The following is a 22942-nucleotide window of genomic DNA, read 5'->3' as shown; positions in this document are numbered from 1 at the left end:
TTTTTTATACATTCACTGAATAATTCTTATGATACATTCAACACATGCAGATATATGTGTGATTTAAACCCCACATTTATCTCTTGTTTCATTTGTAAAGTGAACATGCAGGGTATACATGTGTTCACTGTAACATGTGAATACGCTTAATTAAACCCATGACACCGCTAAGGTTGATGGCTATCAGGCTGAATCAAAGTATAGGTTGGCAAAACAGTCTTCTTTTGATTAATGTACGAAGTCCTATTCTGCCTACATGGGAATTCTCCCAAACAGGGTGGATTTGATTTAAATCATGATTTAAATTACTACTCAGTAAGTCTCCATTTAAATCATGGTTTTCTACATTCTTTTATGGCCTGCTGCCATTATAGGTTTTTTCCTCCAGGGAGAGAATAATATGAAAAACCTCAGGCTATTCACACAAAGATCCCAAGACTTGTGGAGTATTTCGCACAAAAGCTGCTCTCTCAAAAGGTTTCACTTTCATTTTTACTGCTTGCCCCTCCCTCCTCACACTTAGCTCCTTGTGCAGATCTATTCCACTCCAAACAACCTTCGATTCATTGAACTTCTTGAAACTTAGCACTTAAGGGTTAAGGGGTTGATTCTGTGTACATAGATTTGCAAAGGTACAATAGGATTTTTTTCTCAATAGTTTTCTCAATAGTTTTTTTTCTCAACTGTTTATTTTATAACATGTTTGCTATGAAAAAGAGGCATGTTATCTCTGCAGACACAAATTCAGTTTTGAGAAGTGCAAAACCAAGAATCTGCAATAATATCTTCTAGATAGAAAAATTGCCCAAAATAATCTTACAGAAACCTCTAGAAGAGCATGACATTGTGAATGGATTAATGGAATTCATTTACCCAAAAAAAGATTAAGCATTGCATGAATGTACAGCCTCATACATAATTAAAACTAATTAATAACCTTTGACCTATAGTGCATTTTAAATAGAAAACTATCTTTAGATAGATTTTTTTCCTCAAAAAAGCATTTTATTTTAAAAATCTGATTTAAATAAATCCAATTTCAATTTTAAAAATCTGTTTTAAAAAAAAAAATCATTAGTTTTTATTCACCCTGCTCCCAAGCATGCAAGATCTCCCTCCATTGTCTTCTGGTGGTCAAGCTTTTCTGCTTCCATTATAATGGGGTCCAGCCACTTTACTATCAGTTGTAGCAAAAGCTGTGGGCCTTCCAGAAATCGGAGCTCAGTGATTTGGAAGTCCCCACCCCACCCTCAAACCCCAGGAACATTCAGTGGTTTGAGCAGGGTGACTTTCCTGGCCTCTCTTTTTCTTTCAAATCAGTACTTGACTGTTTTCCACATTCCCTCCTTTCCAAAGCATATTTAGTCCTCATCCTTTGGTAAATTTAGAAAGTTCTACTTTTCTGCAGAACTGGAAAAGTCCCCCAAGTAGGTAGATACCTGAAGCCTTTTCTGTGGATGGCTTGGTTTTGCGGCTTGTGCCATCAACAGGAACCAGCTAGATTTCTGTGAAAGTGATGATGTGTATGAAAAGATTATGGAATGTGTGGGCTCAAAAATGGCAGCGTACTTTCAGAAAAGTAACATCCTTTCTAGAGTTATATCTAACTAAAGTTTTGTGGATAGTAATCCTGTGAATTGGGTACACATCAATGGGCCATCAAGAATTAGTTGTAGTTCATGGCTCTCATTGGTTTGGAGGAAGTTGTTCTTGCTTAAGCTGAGTAACTAGCATTCTAGAAGGGGAAACCATACACAATTCTGTAGTGTATATTTTTTCTCACTTTAATCATACTGTTCATATGGCCAATTCAGCCCTGAACAGTGTCACACTAAGATCAAAATTTGGGGGAAAGAACCATATATATTTAATCAGATATCTAAATAATCAATAAGAAAATTAGTAATTTTTATCTTAACTGACTGTGGAGAGGGACTTGGCAACTGTCAATGTAGTATTAAAATCCACCCCTGCTAAAAGAATCCTAAAATTATCCAGTTCATAGACAGATTCCCAGATAAAAGGCTTTATCCATCTGTCTCTAGCCTCATTGATCGGGTCACAGCTAAACAAGGGATGCTGAAGAGTTTCTAGGCTCCCTTTTCTGTACTTCTTTGGTACCTCCATGCGTGCTAAGTGATTGTGCTGCTTAGTCCTGCTGGTTCTTCCATGCTGGAGCAGTTTTCTGCTAGTTGGATCTGGCCACTTTCCCATCTCTTTTGTTTACTCAGGCCACACGAAGTTCCTGCACTCCAGGGGAGGCCATATATCAGTTGATCTGGGCCACGTAGGTTGAAGGATTGCTTGGTACAATCCATTACTGGAATGTGTGTGCTTCAGGCAAAAACTAGGAAGCCAATTAAAAGGGGGCTTTGTTTCCCAGTGCATTTAAACCCCATTCTCTCCAGGTTTTTTTTAAATCCCTTTCATCCATGATCTCTCTACCAACTGATTGTTTGACCTTGAGAAATGAATTGAAGGCTGAGCTGCATTTCTTGAAGCTGTTACTAGTTTATTCTTCCTTTCCCTCACATTTTTATCCTACCCTATTTTCAAGGAGTTCAAGGGGGCATATGTGGTGCCTCCCTTCTGTATTTCATCTTCATGAAGTTCTTGCGAATGGCTGGCCCAAGGTCAGCCAGTGAGGTCCATGGCTGAGTGGAGATTTGAACCTGGATTACATGAGTCTAGGGTTGCCAACCTCCAGATACCAACTGGATAAAGATCAGTTCACCTGGAGAAAATGGCCGCTTTGGCAATTGGACTCTATGGCATTGAAGTCCTTCCCCTCCCCAAACCCCGCCCTTCTCAGGCGCCACCCCAAAAACCTCCCGCTGGTGGCGAAGAAGGACCTGGCAACCCCACCTCAGTCTTTGCCAAATACACTAATCATGGCACTACACCAAATTTCTAGTACTGCCCAAAGAATACCCAAAGATCAGCCCAACTTCTCCCATCCAGGAAATGCTTGTTTGTTGTTTGATGGTGTGCATGCCTTGTATGTAAATGTAAGGCCTGAGTCATGTGACTTGGACGGTGCTGCATAAAAGTCTGAAAACCAGTCTGGCTGTGCGGTGGAGGAGCTTGAAGTATGCTTGATTATGCAGAATAAAACCAAAGCCCAGTGGCACCTTAAAGACGAACGCTTACTTCAGTATGGGCCTCTGCAAGTCAAAGCCCGCTCCTCCGGATAGAAATGTGAAGGGGAAATCGTACTGGGAAATCTTATTGGGGAAGTTTGGTGGGGGAGAAGGAGCCAAGGTTTGGTGGGAGTTACACCATGAGTGGAGTATGGAGCCAACTGTAATTTGCAAGGCTTCTCTTTTCATTTTATGTATCCACCCTTCCTGTCTCATCTCTTTAAGCTGCTATATTGTTTGCAATTAAAAAAATGACTCTTGTGTGTGTTTTTTCTGGTCGCTAGATGCTCAGCAACTTCCCATTGTTCCAAATAAAGCATTAACCTCTGTAAAGTGGGCCCTATTTCTGTTGTGTTTCTACTCGGGGCAAGCAAGCCTGCCCTTTAAACCTGTTGAGAACAATAAGAGGAAATGCGCTTCATTAATGCAGCTGGTGGATAAGAGAGGCTGTTTTGATTTCATGTGCCATGTGGGGAGAGCAGTTCCTTGGATGGAACAATTCGCCCTTGGAGCTTCTGACTACATAACAACATTTGTGTTTTCTAATCGGGTATGCAGGTGAAGTACAACGATGCTTTTGATGTGTGTGTAAGTGTGTTGTGGTAGTTACATAGGGCTTAATGTTTCTCATGCTAATGGCATTCCGTCTTACCTTTAGGCTTTGAAGAAGCTCCTCTATCCTAAGGAGGTGACCTCCAATTTATGCGGCTCCGGAGAAAGACTGGAGGAAGGTTTCGAATTTTGCTCAGTTCAGTAGTAGCGTGCTTTACAGTGTTGCATAAACATGACCTGCTTTTTAAAAAATCCTAGCGAAAAAATCCCTTAATATTTCTAAAATCGGGGTGGTGGGAGCAGGAGTGGGTTACTGGGAAGAGCTGGAAGCCCAAAGAGTTCTGACCAGTCCAGGCTGAGATCTAAGGTGGAGAAGGCAGTGCAAAAGAGAAAAGGGTTATAAGTCCTTGACTTATTCGTGTCAAGCTACATAAGAAAACTGGTGCTGGATCAGACCAAGGCCCATCAAGTCCAGCAGTCTGCTCACACAGTGGCCAACCAGGTGCCTCTAGGAAGCCCCCAAACAAGACGACTGCAGCAGCACCATCCTGCCTGTGTTCCACAGCACCCAAGATAATAGGCATGCTTACCCAAACACGTTATCTGGGTGTTGGGCAGGGGACTGAAGTAATACTGTTGGAGAGTTGGAGTAAGCAATTCAGCATGCCTGGACATTGGGGGGCACCACATAGCTCCAAGAGTGTATAAGTGATCTCCTTAATGGGATCCTTCTCTTTGTCTTAACCTGGGAGCTGCTCTCTGACCCCTCTTCTTGACCTATGCTCTTTGTTCTCTACCATTTCTTCACATGGCCCTTCATGTCAGAGTCATATATACAGCTCTCTCCTGCAGAAACAATGCCCTCATACTCCCACATACCTGATGCCAGATTATCAGGCCACTTGTGATAGGGATTAGTATTCTTTAATTTAGGCTTCTCTCTCTCTCCTTTCGACTGCAACATGGCTGTGAACTGAATCAACCCCAATAAATGATGATGGGGAAAGGTCATACCCTGCCAGAAATTTTGTTAGTCTTTAAGGTGCTACTGGACTCCTACTCTTTTCTACTGCTAGTGACAGACTATCATGGCTACCCATTGTGATCTAACCCCAATAAATGTAAGTTTCACTTTTGCAGTATACTTCTTGGGAGTTTTATTTACTGCCTGCATTAGCACACTTCTACAACTGGGCAAACTCTGCTATATAAGCTACATTTTCCCTAGTACCTCAAAAGTTAGTGGACGGAGCACCTGTTCAGGTTTCTATGTGGGAAAAGGCACAGGAGACCTGTAGAACCAGGAACTGGCAGCTGGTACTCACTCTAGTGAGCTACCTGGGAGCTCCTCCATTTGGCAGGCAGCCTCAAGTCTCTCTGTACTGGCTTGCTCTGTTATAAATATGGGGAGCAGGGTTCTGTCAACAGAACACTTTTGTTAGGACCGTGCACCAATTTTTGTCCCGGTATTTTTCAGGTTAGGTTTATCAAACCCGGAATTTTTTTGAAAAATCCAGAAAACCCTCCACTCCCCTCTTACTTGCTGGCTGTCTCATATCCACACCCACCTGCCTTCCACGAGGAGGCCCAACTCAGCGGGGATAAGAATGCCCCTGCCTTCCTATCCATGCTGCTTGCTGGGTAAGACCACATGGATGTGGCTAAGATCCGTGCTAAGATCCGTTCCACCCCCTTTCTCCAGACTCTGGAAAGGCTTTCTCCAGACTCCAGGAAAGGCTTCTGCACCTTGGGTGTTGGAGGCAGCCCCCAGTCCGGAGCTATCTCCAGACTTGGGACTAAGGTTACAGCAATCTGAAACAAAGCATACGTATTAGACATGATATGTTAAACAGTACAGAAAATGGCATTACATAAGTAGAAACACAAAGCAGTGAGGGTAAGGTAGTACATATAGCAAACAGATAATAACATACTGCTCATTGGTATAGTTCAGTGGTCAGCAAACCGCGGCTCCCGAGCCACATGCGGCTCTTTGGCCCCTTGAGTGCGGCTCTGCCAGTGCGAGCCGGGAGCGCCGCAGCACCTTCCACAGCGGCCCAACTTTCTATTCCCTGGTGGGAAGGCAGCAGCCTTCCCCTCAGAAACTGCCAACTGCGGGATGGTTTTATTAGGGGCCGCAGCAGGAAAAGAGCAACCCCGGATCCAGCACGAGCTGGGAGCGCCAAGCTCCACCACGCAGCTCCTGCCGCTCGAAAGCGTTGCGGTGGCGCCCACACAAGCGGGCGGGCCGGCAAGAGTTCGCGGTGCTGCGGCGCACGCCCATGCGCTCTACGGGCCGGCCAACTTTTTATTCCCCGGCAGGAAGGCGGCAGCCGGCACCTGTGTGCGCTCTCTGAGCGGGGGGAGGGAGGGAAAAGCCGGGTGCAGCGCATGTGCGCTGTGCTGCCCCGGGCCTGCTGCGACCGCAGTCACTTCCTGCCCTTGCGCCCATCCGGCTCCGGGGTCGCATCACGCTGCTGCTTGGGCAGGATAGGCGACGGCAAGTTTCACTCGGGATGCCTCGTCAGGCCCCACTCCCGACAGCAGCCTCCAGGGGAGGGGGGAGGAACCCTCACACCCCCACTTACCTGGAAGGGGGCTCTTGGAGGCAACAAGCGGGGACCCACCACAATCGCCGCCCCGCAGCACAGCGAACCCTCCGGAAGCCCCAGCCGCCGCAAAAAGGCCCGCTCGTCAGCTGGCGAGCGGGGGAAGCGGCCCGGGCAGAGCCCGCCCAGTAAACGAGGCACCGCGTAGGCCACAATGGCCCACAGTCCCCAAGCCGGAACCTCGGGGTGGTGGTGGACAAGCCCGCCCCTCAGCTGGTTGGCGGGAGGGAGCCGCGACGGAGGGGGGCTATTCCTGGACGGCTGGCAGGCCGGAGAGGCACCAGCCCCAGCAGCCGTGGGTAAACTGGTGGGGAGGGGGGGAGAGAACAGGCGCGAGGAAAGCATGCCTAAGAAGGGAAGCCCTTGCCTCGAGCCCAGCACGCGCAGGGCGGGTGGAAGAGCCAGGGTAGGTCTAAAGCGCAACCCCCGCCCTCTACAGAGACTCTCCCAACAAGGAGAGGAAGAGGGACAGGAAGGGGGTGTTTATAGCCTCGGCTTGGGGTGGATGGGGTCGGAGAACAAAGGGGAAGGAGTATAAAGCAGTACAAGGGTGGAGGCCGAGGAGGAAGCTGGCTGGCTGCCTACTTGCTCAGATCTCTGTGTCAGGGATACCAAGCTGGCCAGCTCAGAGGAGAGGTATTTTTTTTTGGTCATCAATTTAAAAATTGTAATTATTTTGTGTTGGCTTTATTATTATAATTATTATTAATCAAAGTTTATTAAGTTAACAGTGTACCTACCTATATAGTTTAAGTTTAAGAAATTTGGCTCTCAAAAGAAATCTCAACCGTTGTACTGTTAATATTTGGCTCTGTTGACTAATGAGTTTGCCTACCACTGGTATAGTTCACAGCCCTGTTCCCTTTACCAAAGCACCTTTCTGAGCCATTTTGGTATAATATAGCCCTATGACCTTGTATCTATCGTAACCTTTCTATTCTTAGTGGGTCACAAGGGTAACAGCTAGCCATACCTCCAGGGTAGTTACCCTCAGTGCACTACACCCTGCTCTTTGGGTCACTTTTCACAATAGAGCATTAAATTGTGATTGTCCAATATGATGCTGGAATGCCCCCAATACAATGCTTATCGCAATAAATGGATTACCCGCTCCTATCTTAATCAAATTACCTGCCACTGTAACAAAAGATTAAACAGTCCCATTTTTGCTGGTGGATAGAGACCCAAGAACAACATTGGTGATAGACAAGTATCTATCCACTATATTTTCCTTAAAGAAATAGAGGCTCCCTTTTTACTGCTCAAGACCTTTGGATCAAGGGAGCCTGAAAGAAGGGAAGAAAGAAATTGTGATTGTGATTTCTGTCTCTGGTAGGACAGCTGAATGATCCATGAACATAGTACGAAAAAGAGCAGCTTGTATAGAAAATCAGCAGCGAGCCATCTGGTGTTTAGGATCCTTAAGCCCATAAAATGCTAGTCAGTTCTGTTGAAGTAAATGAAACTTGGGGGCACTGCTGCAGATTGACTCCTGAAGAAATTCCTGCAGCAAATGCATTAAGTGTGGGATTAAATATTCGTGCATGCTCCTCTTATAAGATCTCTGTGTGCAAATCTTGGAAACCTGACTGGGGTTTCCCCACAACCATTGCAATGCATAGAGTTGCTCTCTCTTCTGCTCATTGTGTGGCACCCAGTCCTAAGCACAACACAGGAGCTTAAATTGAGGTTTCTGACTGAATTATCCACCTTTCCCCAATCCCTCTGTTCACTGTGCTGTTTCAGCTGCCCAATGAATACGTACAGCATATAATCTGTGCTTGTATCTAAATTGCTCCTGCCTACAAAGGTCACTCAATGTTCCTTCCTTGCTGTCCTCAAAAGGAAATGGCTCGGTAAGTATACTGACGCACATGTTTGTGTGTTGGCCCTAGTGTTGCCAGATGTTGCTTATTTTGGAAGGATTTCTTGGATTCAAAATCATCATGCCTTCACAGGATGTAATAGATTCCAGTTTCTTTCAGAAATGACATCTTTGCAGTGTCTTTTGATTTTATTCAGACTGATCAGACGTTCAAAACTTAGCACAAAGCAATTCCAATAATTCTGTTGTTAGAAGGGCAGGCAACAATGTGTCTCAAGTTTAACTTGTACTATATATGACTGGGCCCTGACCTGGATGGCCCAGGCTAGCCTGATCTCATCAGATCTCAGAAGCTGAGCAGGGTCGACCCTGGTTAGTAATTGGATGGGAGACCACCAAGGAATACCGGGATCACTATATAGGGGGAGGCAATGGCAAAGCACCTTTGTTAGTCTCTTGCCTTGGAAAACCTATGGGGTCACCATAACTCAGCTGCGACTTGGCGGCACTTTATACACACATATATGACTGGACCTTGGGAATTCATTGCCACAGTAGGTGATGTTGTACCAAACTGTATAACTGGTTTTATTTTAAAAATGCATACATTATGATATACCTGCAATATTCATTCTCCTGCTCAAAATGTTCCAGTAAATTAGAGTACATGAAGTTGAAAACAAACCACAGAGTATTACTTAGGCCAGGGGTCGGCAAACTCATTAGTCAAAAGAGCCAAATATCAACAGTACAACGATTGAGATTTCTTCTGAGAGCCAGATTTCTTAAACTTAAACTATATAGGTAGGTACACTGTTTATTAACTTAATAAACTTTAATTAAAGTTTTAAGTCTTAATTAAACTATAGGTACACTGAATAAAACTTGATATCATACTTAATAGTGATCTTATTTATTGATAAAAATTAAATTGTAAGTCCCTGCCATTTCCCCCTCCCTCCAGAGTCCTCGTCCGGAGTCCTCGTCTGGAGGCCTGGTCTACCGCCATAAAAGCCTATTGGTAGACCTGGCCTCCGGCTGAGTCCCATTGGGAGGCCAGGTCTACCCATTGGCTTTTTTGGCAGTAGACCTGGCCTCCGGAGGCCCATAGAAGCCAATTGGTAGACCTGGCCTCTGAAGGGGGACTTTTTCCCCTCCTCGGAGTCCAGGTCCACAGCCAATAAAGCCAGTGGGTAAACATGGCCTCCCAATGGGACTCAGCCGGAGGTCAGGTCTACCAAAGGAAGCCCGCCCCACCCAACAGCTGATAGGCGGGCGGGGGGGGCAGGAACCGCCAAGCCGCCCGCCCAGCAATCGCGCGGCTAGAGGGGAGGGGAGGCTTTAGCCTCCCAACCATTGAGGGCAAGAGAAAGGGGGACCTGGCCATTCTCCACGGCGGGGGGGGGGGGAGAGACAGCGCGCCCGCTCGCCTGCTCTCTCTCGCTCTCTCTCAGGCGCGCCGGCTCCGCAGCCCGGCTGCCGGTGCGAGCTGGCACGAGAGCAGGGGCTCCGAACCAAGTTCGGAGAGCCGCACTCAACGGGCCAAAGAGCCGCATGCGGCTCGGGAGCCGCAGTTTGCAGACCCCTGACTTAGGCCCAGGACCTGCATATTTAAAGAACTGCTCTATATAGTCTTGCCCAGACATTTCAGCCTTCATCTTGGGCCCTTCTCTGTTTCGTTTTCTGATGAGATGTTAGCCATGAGGGTTAGGGCCTTTTCAGTGGCTGCCCCTGGATATGGAATGTACTTGCCCCCCTCTCCCCATGTCTGGCAGCACTGCTATGTATATTTTGATGCCAGGTTAAGATTTTGTTTCTTCTCTGTTCAATTTGGTTGTGTGTTTTAGCTAGTTGGTGTTACTGCTGTTCGTTAAATGTATGGTTCTTTTAATAGAAGATTTTAGTAGGCCTAGTAGATTGTATCATCTCCCCCCCCCCCCCCGATGATAGCATTTAATGGGCTGTTCATTGATTTTTGTAATTGTGATCCGCATTGAGCACCTTGGTGGAAAGGCAGTATACAAATATTTTATACGACTAGTCTGTTTATTTTTGACTTGCCAGCAATAAAGGGCCGTGCCCTTCCCCCGTCCTGCCATTTCAGTCTCCTCAGTTTTAGTGTGAATTTTTCCATGCCCTTGAGTAAGCATGAAATTATTTCTATTAACCATCCTTTTCATGTGGCAAGTGTATGAGATCCGAGGTTTGTGGCGTCCCCTGGATCAATAACAAACTAAAGTGGTCCGCAGGATGTAGTAAATATTGGTCTGTTACTGTATCGTTTTTGCCTGTACCGAGAAGTCACTTAGCCATGCCTGTCAGTATACCATATGATAGAAGAATGTGACAGTCTAGACTTGATGCTATTCTTGGTATGTTGCTTTTAGTTGGATTTATAGACCGAGGTCACCTGTAGGGAGAGTCGAGAAAAGAGGGGTGGAAGCGGTCTCCCTTTTGCCTATTGCCCGGCCTCCTCCCCTGATGTTTCTGGCGTAGGCCTGTTGTTTGCTGTGCTTGAAGAACGTGTCTGCAGCTTATCCCTGCTGTTAGGAAGAGAAGGCTGATATTTCCTAGGTCTGTTTGGGAAAATGTGTGAGGGTGCCTATACTACCTTGCTCACATGGCTGCTGTTTGAATTGGCCTTCTGCTACCATAACATGGTGGCTTTCTCATCATTTTGAATGTTGGGAACCTTTCCCATCATTGCTGCCCAACTTTCAGACTGTTGTCCTCAAGTTTCAGAGAGGAGGCATCTTCCGGGTGAGCATCCAAGATTCCAGTCTCTTCAAAGCTTCGCAGGATGACATCAGAAATGATACATTTCCCTAGAAGATAGTTTGCTCACTACTACGGATTTCCCTTTCCAATATGCAGCTGAAGTTGAGGGAAGATGTGTTCTTGGTTGCACACTTGGGTCACGAGGAGAGATGGGGAGGCCCAGGAGTCATAGGCACGAATGGGGGTGAGCTCTCTGGAATGCGCCCCCATCTTTTCTGTGTAACAAGGAATTCCCTGAAGATCAGCTTGAAAGCCATACCATGTGGCACAGTTGAGATCATGTGAAGTGTTCTCTGAGGCTCAGGTGTCTTGAGCTGTGGGTTATTTTCCTTGCTCCATCCGGGGAGGCAGGACCAAAATTTTAATTTAATTTCCTGTCTCTGCTTGGCGGGAAAGTAGCCAGCAGAGACCCAGTTCCGTCCTGCCTCTCAAAGGGGACGCAGGCTGCTGGCACAGCTCTGTGCTAGAAAGTTAGAGCAGGCTTTGTGTTCGTGCTCCGACCGTCTGGTTGGTCTACCTTACCTTATCCCTCCTCCTTACCTTCCTTTTGTGTGTGTCCGTCTCGTCCTAAAACCCCTCTCCGGAGTTCTTCAAAATGGCGGACACCATTTTGGAAAGAGAGGACGTTCTCCTCCGAGGCAACGGCATCTGTAGCAGCGGGTGTTTTCCTGCTCTTTCCAGGAGGGAGGACCAATTAAAACTTCCTGTCTCCTTGGTGGGAAGACCGCCCATGATCCCAGTTTCCGTCCTGCCTTTAACTGGAGAGCAGTGACTTCGTACAGCTCCGGCTTATTCTTATTATAGTCTACCTTACCCTGCCTTGTGTTCGTCTTGATCGCTTGTGACCCCAATATTCCTCCATGAGTCTAGTTCAGTTCACTGTTCCCCGTCATCTCGTTCCCCCGTCCTCCCTTCCCCCCCCCACTCCCACAGCTGGCATCGGCTTGTAGAAGCCGACATGGCCGACGCCGTGGTAGGGAGAGAGGACGATCTCTCGCTGGAGGACCACCAGTCAGGCGGGCTGGTCCATTCCGCCCAGAAGGACAGCCCACCCAATGACCGCACCAGCGGGGCATTAGGGAAGGAAAAGGGAGAGTTGGCACAAGCCGCGGGGGAGGAAAAACTCGCTCCCGCGGCGATGAAGAAAAGGGCGCAAAAGGCGCCGAGAGCTGCGCCGCTGCCGGCGCACAAACGGAAAAGATGCTCCAACAAGCCTTCCAATCCTCCGAGAGCTGGCTCCTCTGGACCCGTCTACTCGGCGCCTCCAAAAAGGACGGCCACGCTTCAGCCTGCAAACTACTCGCAGCCTTTGAACACGGGAGAGGTACCGGTAGTCACATTCCAGCGGGAGGTGGCAACCCCCCTTCGAACGATATGGCTGGGGGGCGGGTCTATAGTACTGAAGAGACCAACGACTTGATTAATTTGGCTCTCCAGAGACAATGGCAAGCCTTCCAGGCTTTTCAAATGAGGCTCCCCCCCTTTCCTTGGATGACTCATCACCAAATTCCTCCTCATCTCATCCCCTTAGCTTGGGGCAGGAGGAATCCTTACCCCAACCCTCCACCAGCCAATGGCCCACTAAAGCAGCTAGAAAGTCCACCCCTCACACTACTGTAATGCAAGCAGAACCCCACTCCTCTGACCAGGGATCTGATCCAGAGGAACGCGAGGAGGGTGAGTTCGACTCTAATGAGGAACTCTTCCCTTCAGATGAGCAGCAACCCAGACTCTTCTCAGGGGATGACTTTCAGGGTCTCCTGGCTAAGGCCGTATTAGCATTAGACCTTAATGAAGATCAGGAAACCACCGATGAGACCACCCCAAAGCGTAAACAAGGGGTTAAGGGATGTTTCCCTAGGAAACAAACCCAAAGTAATTCTGTACCCTTTCCTGAATTTTTCCTGTGGGCAGTTAAAGACGAGTGGGACAATCCCACCTCAGGGAAACAAGTCCCCAACAGTGTCAAGAAGTTGTACACCTTGACACCTCATGCCATGAACCTGCTCAAGGTGCTAGTGGCGGAGGCCCCAATAATTGACCTCCAGAACCCCAGCCTGGTACCAGAGGATGGAGTAGGTTCCATAAGGGACCAATTGGATAGGAAGACTGAGTCTCTAACCAGAAAGGCTCATGAGGCTTCCGCCCTGGCAATACAGGCGAGTACCACCGTGTCCATCTTTGCAAGGGCATCCTACCTCTGGCTCAAGAAGTTGATCCACCTCGTGCCAGAGGAGAACCACCGGGTCTCAGCCAGCCTAGAAAGGGTCTTCAAAGCCACCATGCTAATGGCAGATACCTCATTTGATTCTGTCTCCTTTACGGCAAAGTCCATGCATCAGTCACCTCGGTAAGAAGAGCCCTATGGCTAAGAGCCTGGCCAGCAGATTTCAAAGCCAAGACAACATTAATGGCCTACCCCATTCAGGAGGGAAGACTGTTTGGGGACAAACTCGACAAAATATTAATTGAAACTAGGGACAAGAAGCATGTCATGCCCAGACAACTTAGAAAGGACAACCGACCAACCGGATACCAGTCCTTTCGCCCCCCCCAGGACACCCTTTAGATACAGAACTGAATCCAGAAAGGGAGCCTGGACCAATACCAACAGCCACAGACCTTTTCGCAAAGGCAGGGCCAGCAACCCAGATCGGATAAGCCCGACAAATTCTCAAAACCTAATACCCAGTGACTCCAGGTCACTTCCACTGGGGGGGAGGCTACAGGCCTTTTTAAGCAGGTGGCAGAGATCCAACCCAGACAATTGGATGTTCCAGATAATCTCCAAGGGATACCTCTTAGAGCTGATCACACCACCACCAGACAGATTCCTTCCTTCCCCCCTACCCTCAAAGAAACTGAAACATTCACGAACCATCCAGGCAATTTCACATCTACAGCAGTTGGCCGCCATAGAACCAGTACCACGACAAGAAAGGTTCCAAGGAGTATATTCCATAGTCTTTACGGTCCCCAAAAGAAATGGGGACTGGATGGCAATTCTAGACTTAAAATATGTAAACCGCAGAATGCAGAAAAAACACTTCCGGATGGAAACTCTTCGGTCCATAGTAGAATCCCTCCTCCCTGGAACCTTCATGACGGCGGTGGACCTCAAAGAGGCCTATCTGCACATACCCATACACCACATACACAGACGGTTCCTCCGCTTTGCTTATGCACAGGAACACTTCCAATTCAGCCCTCCCCTTTGGGCTTTCCTCAGCTCCCCGAGTCTTTTCGAAGGTCCTGGTCACTATAATAGCGGCTCTCAGACAGGAATTGATTCAGGTGCACCCTTAGCTGGACGATATCCTGATCTGTGCAACACCACGGGAGCAATCCCTTACACACACCACGAGGGTCATTCAGACACTACAGGAACACGGATATCTGTTGAACTTCCAAAAGAGCTCCTTGGAGCCATCCCAGATTGTAACCCACCTGGGAGTTCGGATAAACTCCTTAGAGAACTCCCTGTCCCTACCCCAAGAAAGGGTAACCAAAATAGTCTACCTGGCAACCACCATAATTCTGAACAGGAAATCCCGACTAATGTCCTTAGCAAAGCTCATGGGACACATGGTCTCCTGCATAGCCATAGTCAAGGTTTCATTCAAGACCACTACAGTGGCTCCTTTGCCCCTTTCAAAAAGACATCACACACAAGAGGGACAGGCTAATTCACGTGACACCCAAGGTGAAGCACAGCCTTCGCTGGTGGACCAGCCCCCCAACCTGGGAAAGAGCCAACAGTATATCCACAGCGACCCCCTCCAAATCTGCACGGACGCATGCCTCGAAGGCTTGGGAGCCACCCTCAGTGCGAAAGTAGCCCAAGGGCTATCGTCAATACAGAAAAAAAGCTCCACATCAACCTTCTGGAGCTTCGAGCGGTGAAACGCTCTATGGGCGTTCTCGGAAGACATCAAACACCACCACGTCCTAATAAGATCGGACAACATGGTGACCAAGGCATACCTCAACAAGCAGGGAGGCACAAGGTCGTCTGCCCTTCATCAAGAAACCTCACAGATATTCTGATGGGCCCAAGTCAACATACTGTCACTAAAGGCAGAACACATCAGGGGAGTCCTCATTCCCCAGGCGGAATCGCTAAGTCGCCAGACCATAGAGGAGGGCGAATGGTCCTTGGATCAGAACACCTTCCAGACCATCACACGCAAATCTGGCCGCCCAACAATCGACTTATTTGCATCAGTCACAAATCACAAGACTCCACGCTTCTTCACCAGGTATTTCCATCCGCGGGCAGAGGGAGCGAATGCCCTTCTACAACCCTGGCCTCAGGAGTTCTTGTACGCCTTCCCACCGCTCCCCATACTTCCCAGAGTGCTCTGCAAGATTCAACAAGAAAAGGCCAAGGTCCTGGTCATAGCCCCATTCTGGCCATGCAGACCATGGTTCACAACACTATGCAGACTATTGGTTCAGGAGCCCTGGAAAATTCCGACTACACGGAACATGCTTCAACAAGGTCCTCTGGTGCACCCAGATCCCCAATGGTTCTGTTTGACCGTATGGGTCTTGAACGGGGGAGACTCCTAGATTGTGGTTATTCAGAGGAAGTTGCCAACACCATCCTGGAGGCACGAAAGCCATCAACTGGACGCATTTATACGACATCCTAGAAGGCCTTCGTGAGATGGGGCCGCAGAAAAAAGGTTGACCCCCTCAACCCGGGGATCGACAAAATCTTAGAGTGCCTACAAGAGGGAGTGCGATTGAAACTGTCTGCCTCCGCTCTCAGAAGACAAGTTGCGGCTATATCCACAGTTGTTCCATTCTCACAAGGTGTTCCTACTTCTCAGCACCGAGACGTCGCAGCCTTCCTGAAAGGGGTTACTCAAATGAGGCCACGCACGATACATCGTTTCCCCACTTGGAAACTTAATGTAGTTCTGAAAGCCCTTACCTCAGAACCCTTAGAGCCCCTGAGAACTGCTCCCTTAAGGTTTCTTCGCATAAAGGTCCTGTTCTTAACTGTGATCACCTCAGCTCGCCGCGTATCGGAGCTCCGGGCTCTGTCTATTAACAAAGGCTTGTGCGTCTTCCACAAAGAGAAGCTGGTCCTGCGGCCGGACCCCACCTTCTTACCAAAGGTCATTCGCCTCCGGCTCAAACTTCAAAGTTCCAAGGTTCTTCACAAGATATCACTACCCTTTGGCAGAGGGCACCGATGCCCTCCTGAGTCCATGGCCCCAGGGGCTGCTATACACCTTCCCCCCCACCTATCCTACCCAAGGTACTGAGAAAATACAATTAGAAAGAGCCAGTGTTCTCCTGGTGGCACCATTCTGGCCCCGCCGACCCTGGTTTACGACACTGCGCCAGTTGTCTTGCCAGGAACCTTGGACAATCCCATCTCAGTGGGGAACCCTCCGCCAAGGTCCCCTAGTCCATGCAGACCCCCAATGGTTCTGCTTGACCACCTGGCACTTGAAAAGCGATCGCTACTAGAATTAGGCTACTCCACAGACGTGGTTACCACCATGTTAGAGGCTCGTAGGCCCGCTACCAAGCACATATACAACACGTCGTGGAAGGCATTTGTCAGACGGGCTAGGAGAAAGGGAGTTGATCCCCTTCATTCGGGGCTGAACAAAATCCTACAGTTCCTCCAGGAGGGCGTGCGGCTTAATCTGTCCACCTCCATCCTAAGGCGACAGGTTGCGGCATTATCCACAGTCATCCCAGTAATAGAGGGTGTACCTACATCCAGACACACATTGTCGCCTTCTTAAAATGGGTTTCCCAAATCCGACCGCCAGTGGTTTATTGATTCCCTTCATGGAACCTCAATCTGGTTCTCAAGGCACTCACTAAGCCCCTGTTCGAACCCCTCCGCTCAGTATCTCTAAAATACCTGTGCATGAAGGTGTTATTCTTGATCGCTATCACCTCAGCCCGAAGGGTTTCGGAGCTCAGGGCCCTCCCAATCTGCAAGGGATTTTCCATAAAGATAAGGTGGTCCTTACACCTGACCCCACCTTCTGCCCAAAGGTCAATTCCCACTTCCATAGGTCTCAGGAGATCAGTCTTCCTTCCTTTTGCCCCAAGCCATCCTGTCCCAGGGAACGTTCCTGGCACTCACTGGATATGCGTAGAGCCGTACGCATTTTCATAAACAGAACTGCAGCTATAAGGCAATCAGTCTACATGTTTGTTGGGATCAACAATCATAACAAAGGGAAACGTATGACAATAGCGGCAATTAGCTATACACTTAAACAGTGTATCATAGAGGCCTACAAGGCCACTAGAGTCGCCGTCCCTGACGGCATCACCGCACATTCTCTGTATAGTGCGGCCGCTAAAGCGGCGTTTGACAGGCAAGCCCCCATCAAAGAGATATGCCGGGCTGCCACCTGGTCATCTGTGTCAACATTTATCAAACATTATAAGATTCATACGTGGTCTTCTGCTCAGGCGGCCTTTGGTCGCAGGGTGTTACAACAGGTGGTGGAAGAAAGTTCATAACCCCACCCACATGGGAGCTCTTGTAGGTCCCACAGCTCAAGACGCCTGAACCTCAGAGGAGAACGGATCCTTGATTACTTACCATGAGGGCTCCTTCTCTTCTGAGGCGAAAGGCGTCTTGCCCACCCTAGATATAAAATCACAGTCGAACCTTCCATCAATGAGCAGGAGACCGTTTACGCAGGTTCAAAGTTACATTATACATGTTCAAAGTTACGTAGTTTGCGAGTTCCTTCAGGATACTACCAATTTACTCTGATTCCTGTGTTCCGTGCTCAACGTTGTTGGTGTTTATGTTTTTTCAAATGGTTCCTCAATCCTGTCTTATTAAGCTAGGCAAGACTGTAACTGAGTCTCGGCAGGATATTTTCCCGCCAAGCGCAGACAAAAAATTAAACTAAAATTTTGGTCCTGCCTCCCCGGGTGGAGCAAGGAAAATAACCCACAGCTCAAGATGCCTTTCGCGTCAGAAGAGAAGGAGCCCTCTCAGTAAGTAATCAAGGCTCCGTTTTCCTCCATTAGTGTCCAACTTTCTTGGCAGTGGCCAGAGCTGGTGGAGAAATGCACCCTGTGATGATGTTCTGTTCCTTGGGAGAAGACTGCATGGAGGCTGTTCTGAGCAGTTTTTTGCATGATGCAAGTAAAGCACAGACCAGTCTGGTTCCAAGATGACCTTGACAGCAAAGAGGGGACTGCATTGTTACGTTTGCAAATTGTGTAGTTTTCTTTTTTCCAGATAAAATTCAAGTTTATCCTGGTTTCCTGTACTTACTGGCGTTAATATTTAAACAATTCTACAGATATTTATGTGCATCTGTGTGCATACAAGCAAGAGACCTTTTTTTGCTGTTACTTCAGCTTAATTCCCCTTTGTAAAAAAAATGAGGCTTTTAAATTGGTTTCTTTCCCAGTGCTAAAACCAGTGATCCTTGCAGAAGTATAAACAGATAATATCAAGAGAGGTTGTGACATGTGACCTGAGGAGAATGCCAAAGAGAAGTGATGCTGAGTAGCTGGAAATATAACTTCACCTTCACAAAGTTTTCCTGTCCGTAATCCCCCACCACATCATTCTTAATTCCTCTTTTTGTAAGATAGTTTCCAAGCAGACATGTATTCCCATTTGGCTGGAACTTCCTAAATATACAACTCTTCTCCCCCCCTCCTGAGCGAATACGTAGAATCTTGAATCAGTGGAGGATGCATGGTACCAGATAGTGAATTTACTGTCAATGACTAATGGTGACTTCAAAATTAAGACACATACAGGATGGAGATTAAGCTAACCAGCTGACTCTTTAAGCAGGAGTCTGCAACTTATTCCAGCATGCGCTTTTGTGAGTCAGAGCTCATGTAATCGTATGCATGAGGTGTACATGCAATATAGCTGTCAGAGAAACCTCTGACTCAGGAGAGCTTATGCTGGAATAAATTTTGTTTGTCTTTAAGATGCCCCCAGTCTCCTGTTTTGTTTTGCTGCTTCAGGCTAATATGGATATCCCTCTGGAATCATTATCTGTTAAATCCCAGCTTCAAAATATTATGCCACCTCTAGCCTTAAACCCAAAACTGTTGGTCGAGAACTTTGTAAATTGGGTCATCTTTGTATGTGCTGTGTCCTTCCTTGCATTGAGTCTAGCTGTCTTTGTCCACTCTGTTGTTCAAAAGGTAACATAGGGTTGCCAGGTCTCTCTTCACTACTGGTGGGAGGTTTTTTTGGGTGGAGCCTGAGGAGGGCGGGGTTTGGGGAGGGGAGGGACTTCAATACCATAGAGTTCAATTGCCAAAGTGGCCATTTTCTCCAGGCGAACTGATCTCTATCAGCTGGAGATCCGTTGTAATAGCAGGAAATCTCCACCTAGTACCTGGAGGTTGGCAGCCCTAGTTAGACACCCATGCTTTCCACTGGTTGGTTTTGCCCCCCTATCCAATTTTTCATAGGGAAAGTTGAAATTGGTTAATTTACTGTTAACCTCAAGCAAAATCCCAGTTGTCAAAATCTGAATCAAATTGTGCCATAGGTCATGCCCCTCAGAACCCACCCTTCCCTCTTTTGTAGCCTTGAAGCATAGTTTACACATTCAGAAGAATCTTGAAGGCCTGCCTGCCTGGGGATGTACCATTTCAGATTGGATGTGTGTAGAGATGTGAAATTTCCAGGAATTTTGAAGCCAAATTTTCAGCTGGTCTCCAGTCTTTCATTCTTGGGCAAGGTGCTAGAGTGGGTTGTTGCCTCTCAGCTCCAGGTGTTCTTGGAAGAAACTGGTTTTCTAGACCTGTTTCAGTCTGGCTTTAGGCCAGAATTTGGTCGCCTTGGTTGATTATCTCTATCAAGAGCTAGGCAGGGGGAATGTGACCCTGCTAGTTCTGCTGGATCTTTCAGCAGTCTTTGATACTATCGATAATAGCATCCTACTGAGCCGCTTCTCAGCACTGGGACTATGGGGCACCGTATTATGGTAGTGTAAGTCCTACCTGGGGGGGGGGTCAGTCTCAGAAGATAGTGTTGGGGGATTCCTTCTCTGCCCCATGGCTGTTGACCAGTGGGGTGCTGCGGGGATCTATTTTATCTCCCATGCTATTTAATATCTCTATGAAGCTACTGGAAGAAGTCATCAAGAGGTATGGGCGGGAATGTCATCAATATGTGGATGATGCCCAGCTCTACCTTTCTTTTCCACCTAATCCTGTTGATGTTTTGAACGGGGTGCTTGGAGTCAATAGTGGTCTGGATGAAGGGGAACAAGCTGAAACTTGATCCTGACAAGACAAAATGGCAGCCTGTACAAAAATTATTTTTAAGTGCTTGGGCAGGGAAACTTCTCCTCTGTTGTTTTCCGAAAGCGAACCAACACTTCACCTTGTAACTTTTTCAGTAAGGATACAGTTATGTAGATGTTTTCTTTGGCAAAGAGCAGCTTTGGTTCAGAGGGAAAGGTTCAGTAGGATGCTCCTTTCCAATCCAGAGCAAGGGTGCATGTGTGCACAGGAGGAGGAGGAGAAGAGGCAGATGGAGAATGTCCAAGTCTTATCTACTTTAAAAGATCAGAGAAGCTATAGCAAGGATGCTTTACTGGCAGCCAGCAGTAACAAGGATGTAAGTTGACCATTCAGTCTGTAACACTGGAAGTACAGTTCAATCTAATGACAGCTATGGTACTTGTAAATGTCAGCATTAACTCTCTCTGCTGGTCAAAAACATAGAAAAGGGGCAGGTTTCTCTGTCTAGAAGTGCTACAAAATGTGAACGAGTGATGTCTCATTTTGAATTCCAGGCTGTTGCAGAGAAAATAAAAGAGGAGTCTGGTCAGGTGGCATATTAAAAGTTTGTCGTACCTTAGCTCTTATGGGCTAGAGTAGGGGTGTCAAACTCATTTGCTACGAGAGCTGGATATGACATAAATGTCACTTGGTCGGGCCGGACCATGTGTATCATAAAATGTAATGCCAGGTACTGGAGATACAAACTTTATAAAACACACAGGCAAAGCCAATTAATGATATTATTATTTCAGAAGAAGAGTTGGTTTTTATATGCCAACTTCCTCTACCACTTAAGGGAGAATTAAACCTGCTTACAATCACCTTCCCTTACCCACAACAGACACCCTGTGAGGTAGGTGGGGTTGAGAGGGTTCAGAGAGAACTGTGACCAGCCCAAGGTCACCCAGCTGGCTTCATGTGTAAGAGTGGGGAAACAAATCCAGTTCACCAGATTAGCATCCGCTGCTCATGTGGAGGAGTGGGGAATCAAACCCAGTTCTCCAGATTAAAGTCCACTCCTCCAAACCACCACGCTTAACCTATCCACCACACTGGCTCTCTTTATTTTTTCCTTAAAATACAAACATGTTTAAAACAATAACACAGTATTTTCTTTTATTTACCAGTTTTGATCATTGACACCTCGGGCCTGGGTGGGTGGTCGCCTCAGCTGGCTTGCGGGTTGGATAAGAGCCCTCAAGGGGCCAGATCCGCTCCCCGGGCCGTATGTTTGACGCCCCTGGGCTAGAGCCCATTTCATCAGAGGCAGGATGTTGGACGATCATGCATCTGATGAAATGGGCTCTCACCTATCAAATCTTACAATAAATCTGGTAGTCTTTAAGATGCCCCCAGACTCTTTTTGTGTAGACGTGTGCCTTCATAACGTTATGTGCAGTTTTACTGGAAGCAAAAAAAAAAAGGGGGGGGGGTGAAGGATCAAACCAGGCCTGACTGCTTTAACAGGTTGCCCTCCAGGTGTTTGGGAAGCTCTTACTGTGTCGGAACTGATTTACCTCTGAATCTGAGATGCTCCCCTGCACGCTCTGAAGGGTGTTCCCTTTTAGGTCACAGAAAGGACAGTACAAGGAGGAAAATTGCTTTGTTGCTGGCTCTGCTCACGTCATGCGTTGGGCTCGTTTTCAGACTTCAGCCTGCATTATCGCTCAAACAGAATCAGAAAATAGGACATTTATCTCTCTGTCTCTCTCCTGATTGTTGCCTGTTTAATTGGGTTTGGAGACTGTTGACGTACTAGCTGCAACTGTGATTGTCAAGCCAGATATTGGAGCATGTAACATTGTGTCTTGTTTTGTTCTCTCTCTCTCTCTCTCAGCATCAGAAACTGCCCTTGCAAAATGAGCCGCTTCGCTCGGAAGAGCTCCTTGGAGCCGCTGCAGTCTGAGCTTCGGCATTCCAGGTCAGATTCGGCAAGCAATTTATCAATGGATACCTTTTGGCTGGAGGTGGAAAGCATCAAAGAGAGCACCGAATCTGAGCCTGAAGAGTGCAATCTTATGGAAGTCAAACCCCAAGAAGGTAAGAAGTTTCTGTAGCTCGTGGGGGGGGGTGTGGTGTGGGATTAATTTTTTTTAAGGTTATTGGGCTTGATACAAACGAGACATGGCCCAGGAGATTGGTGAGCAGGGGGAGGATTGGAGCCGTGGTTACTCCCCCCCCTGTACTGTTTTACCTGTGCAAATCGCTTCCTTTCAATGAACTTTCCACCTTTCATGGTAGAAAAAGAACCCATTGGTACCCATATGGTGTATCTAGGATTTCTTCCACGGGGCAAATGGGGACAGGAAAACAGCAGGAGAAAAGTGTTATATCCCCCCACCACTGTGGCCCATATCTTCTACCCTACCCTCCTGTTACATTAACTCCTTTTTTTAACAGGCAGCTTCTTAACACAGGTCTCCTGGATCATGTCTACTTAAGTGCCGAGATAACTTTTTAGGAAGTGGCATGTTCTGTGGACGAATCTGGGTTTTGAATATAAAGGGAGTTCTTGTGAGAGTGGATGCAGATAGCGTGTTTAATGAGGGGGAAACTACTTTTGGTTTCCGACTCTTCCCTGGATTTGCTGGCCAAAGTTCTGCAAGATTTGAATGTACACACAGATTTCCATTGGCTTTATCCATTCTTTCTATCAGGCACAGTTTCTGCATGCAGTGATCTCTTAATGTGTGCTCTCTTCCACAATTCATATGAGGGAAGGCAAAGCTCCGTGGAGCATGGAGCTCCAGGCACAAATTGGTGGTTCCAAG

The 22942-nt window shown here is 47.4% G+C and overlaps 1 protein-coding gene across 2 annotated transcripts in view; it reads left to right on the top strand.

Moving 5' to 3' along the window:
- Positions 1–22942, top strand: part of ARHGAP40 (Rho GTPase activating protein 40) — a 52365-nt gene that overhangs the window by 5680 nt on the left and 23743 nt on the right. For both annotated transcript variants that reach the window (XM_056844273.1, XM_056844272.1), the window contains exon 2: positions 22009–22211. In XM_056844273.1, coding sequence (XP_056700251.1) covers positions 22009–22211 — 203 coding nt within the window. The remainder of the gene's footprint in view (positions 1–22008; positions 22212–22942) is intronic.

The sequence above is a fragment of the Euleptes europaea genome, chromosome 2 (assembly GCF_029931775.1).
Source record: "Euleptes europaea isolate rEulEur1 chromosome 2, rEulEur1.hap1, whole genome shotgun sequence".
Taxonomy (NCBI): domain Eukaryota; kingdom Metazoa; phylum Chordata; class Lepidosauria; order Squamata; family Sphaerodactylidae; genus Euleptes; species Euleptes europaea.
This window is presented reverse-complemented; position numbering and strand designations above follow the sequence as displayed.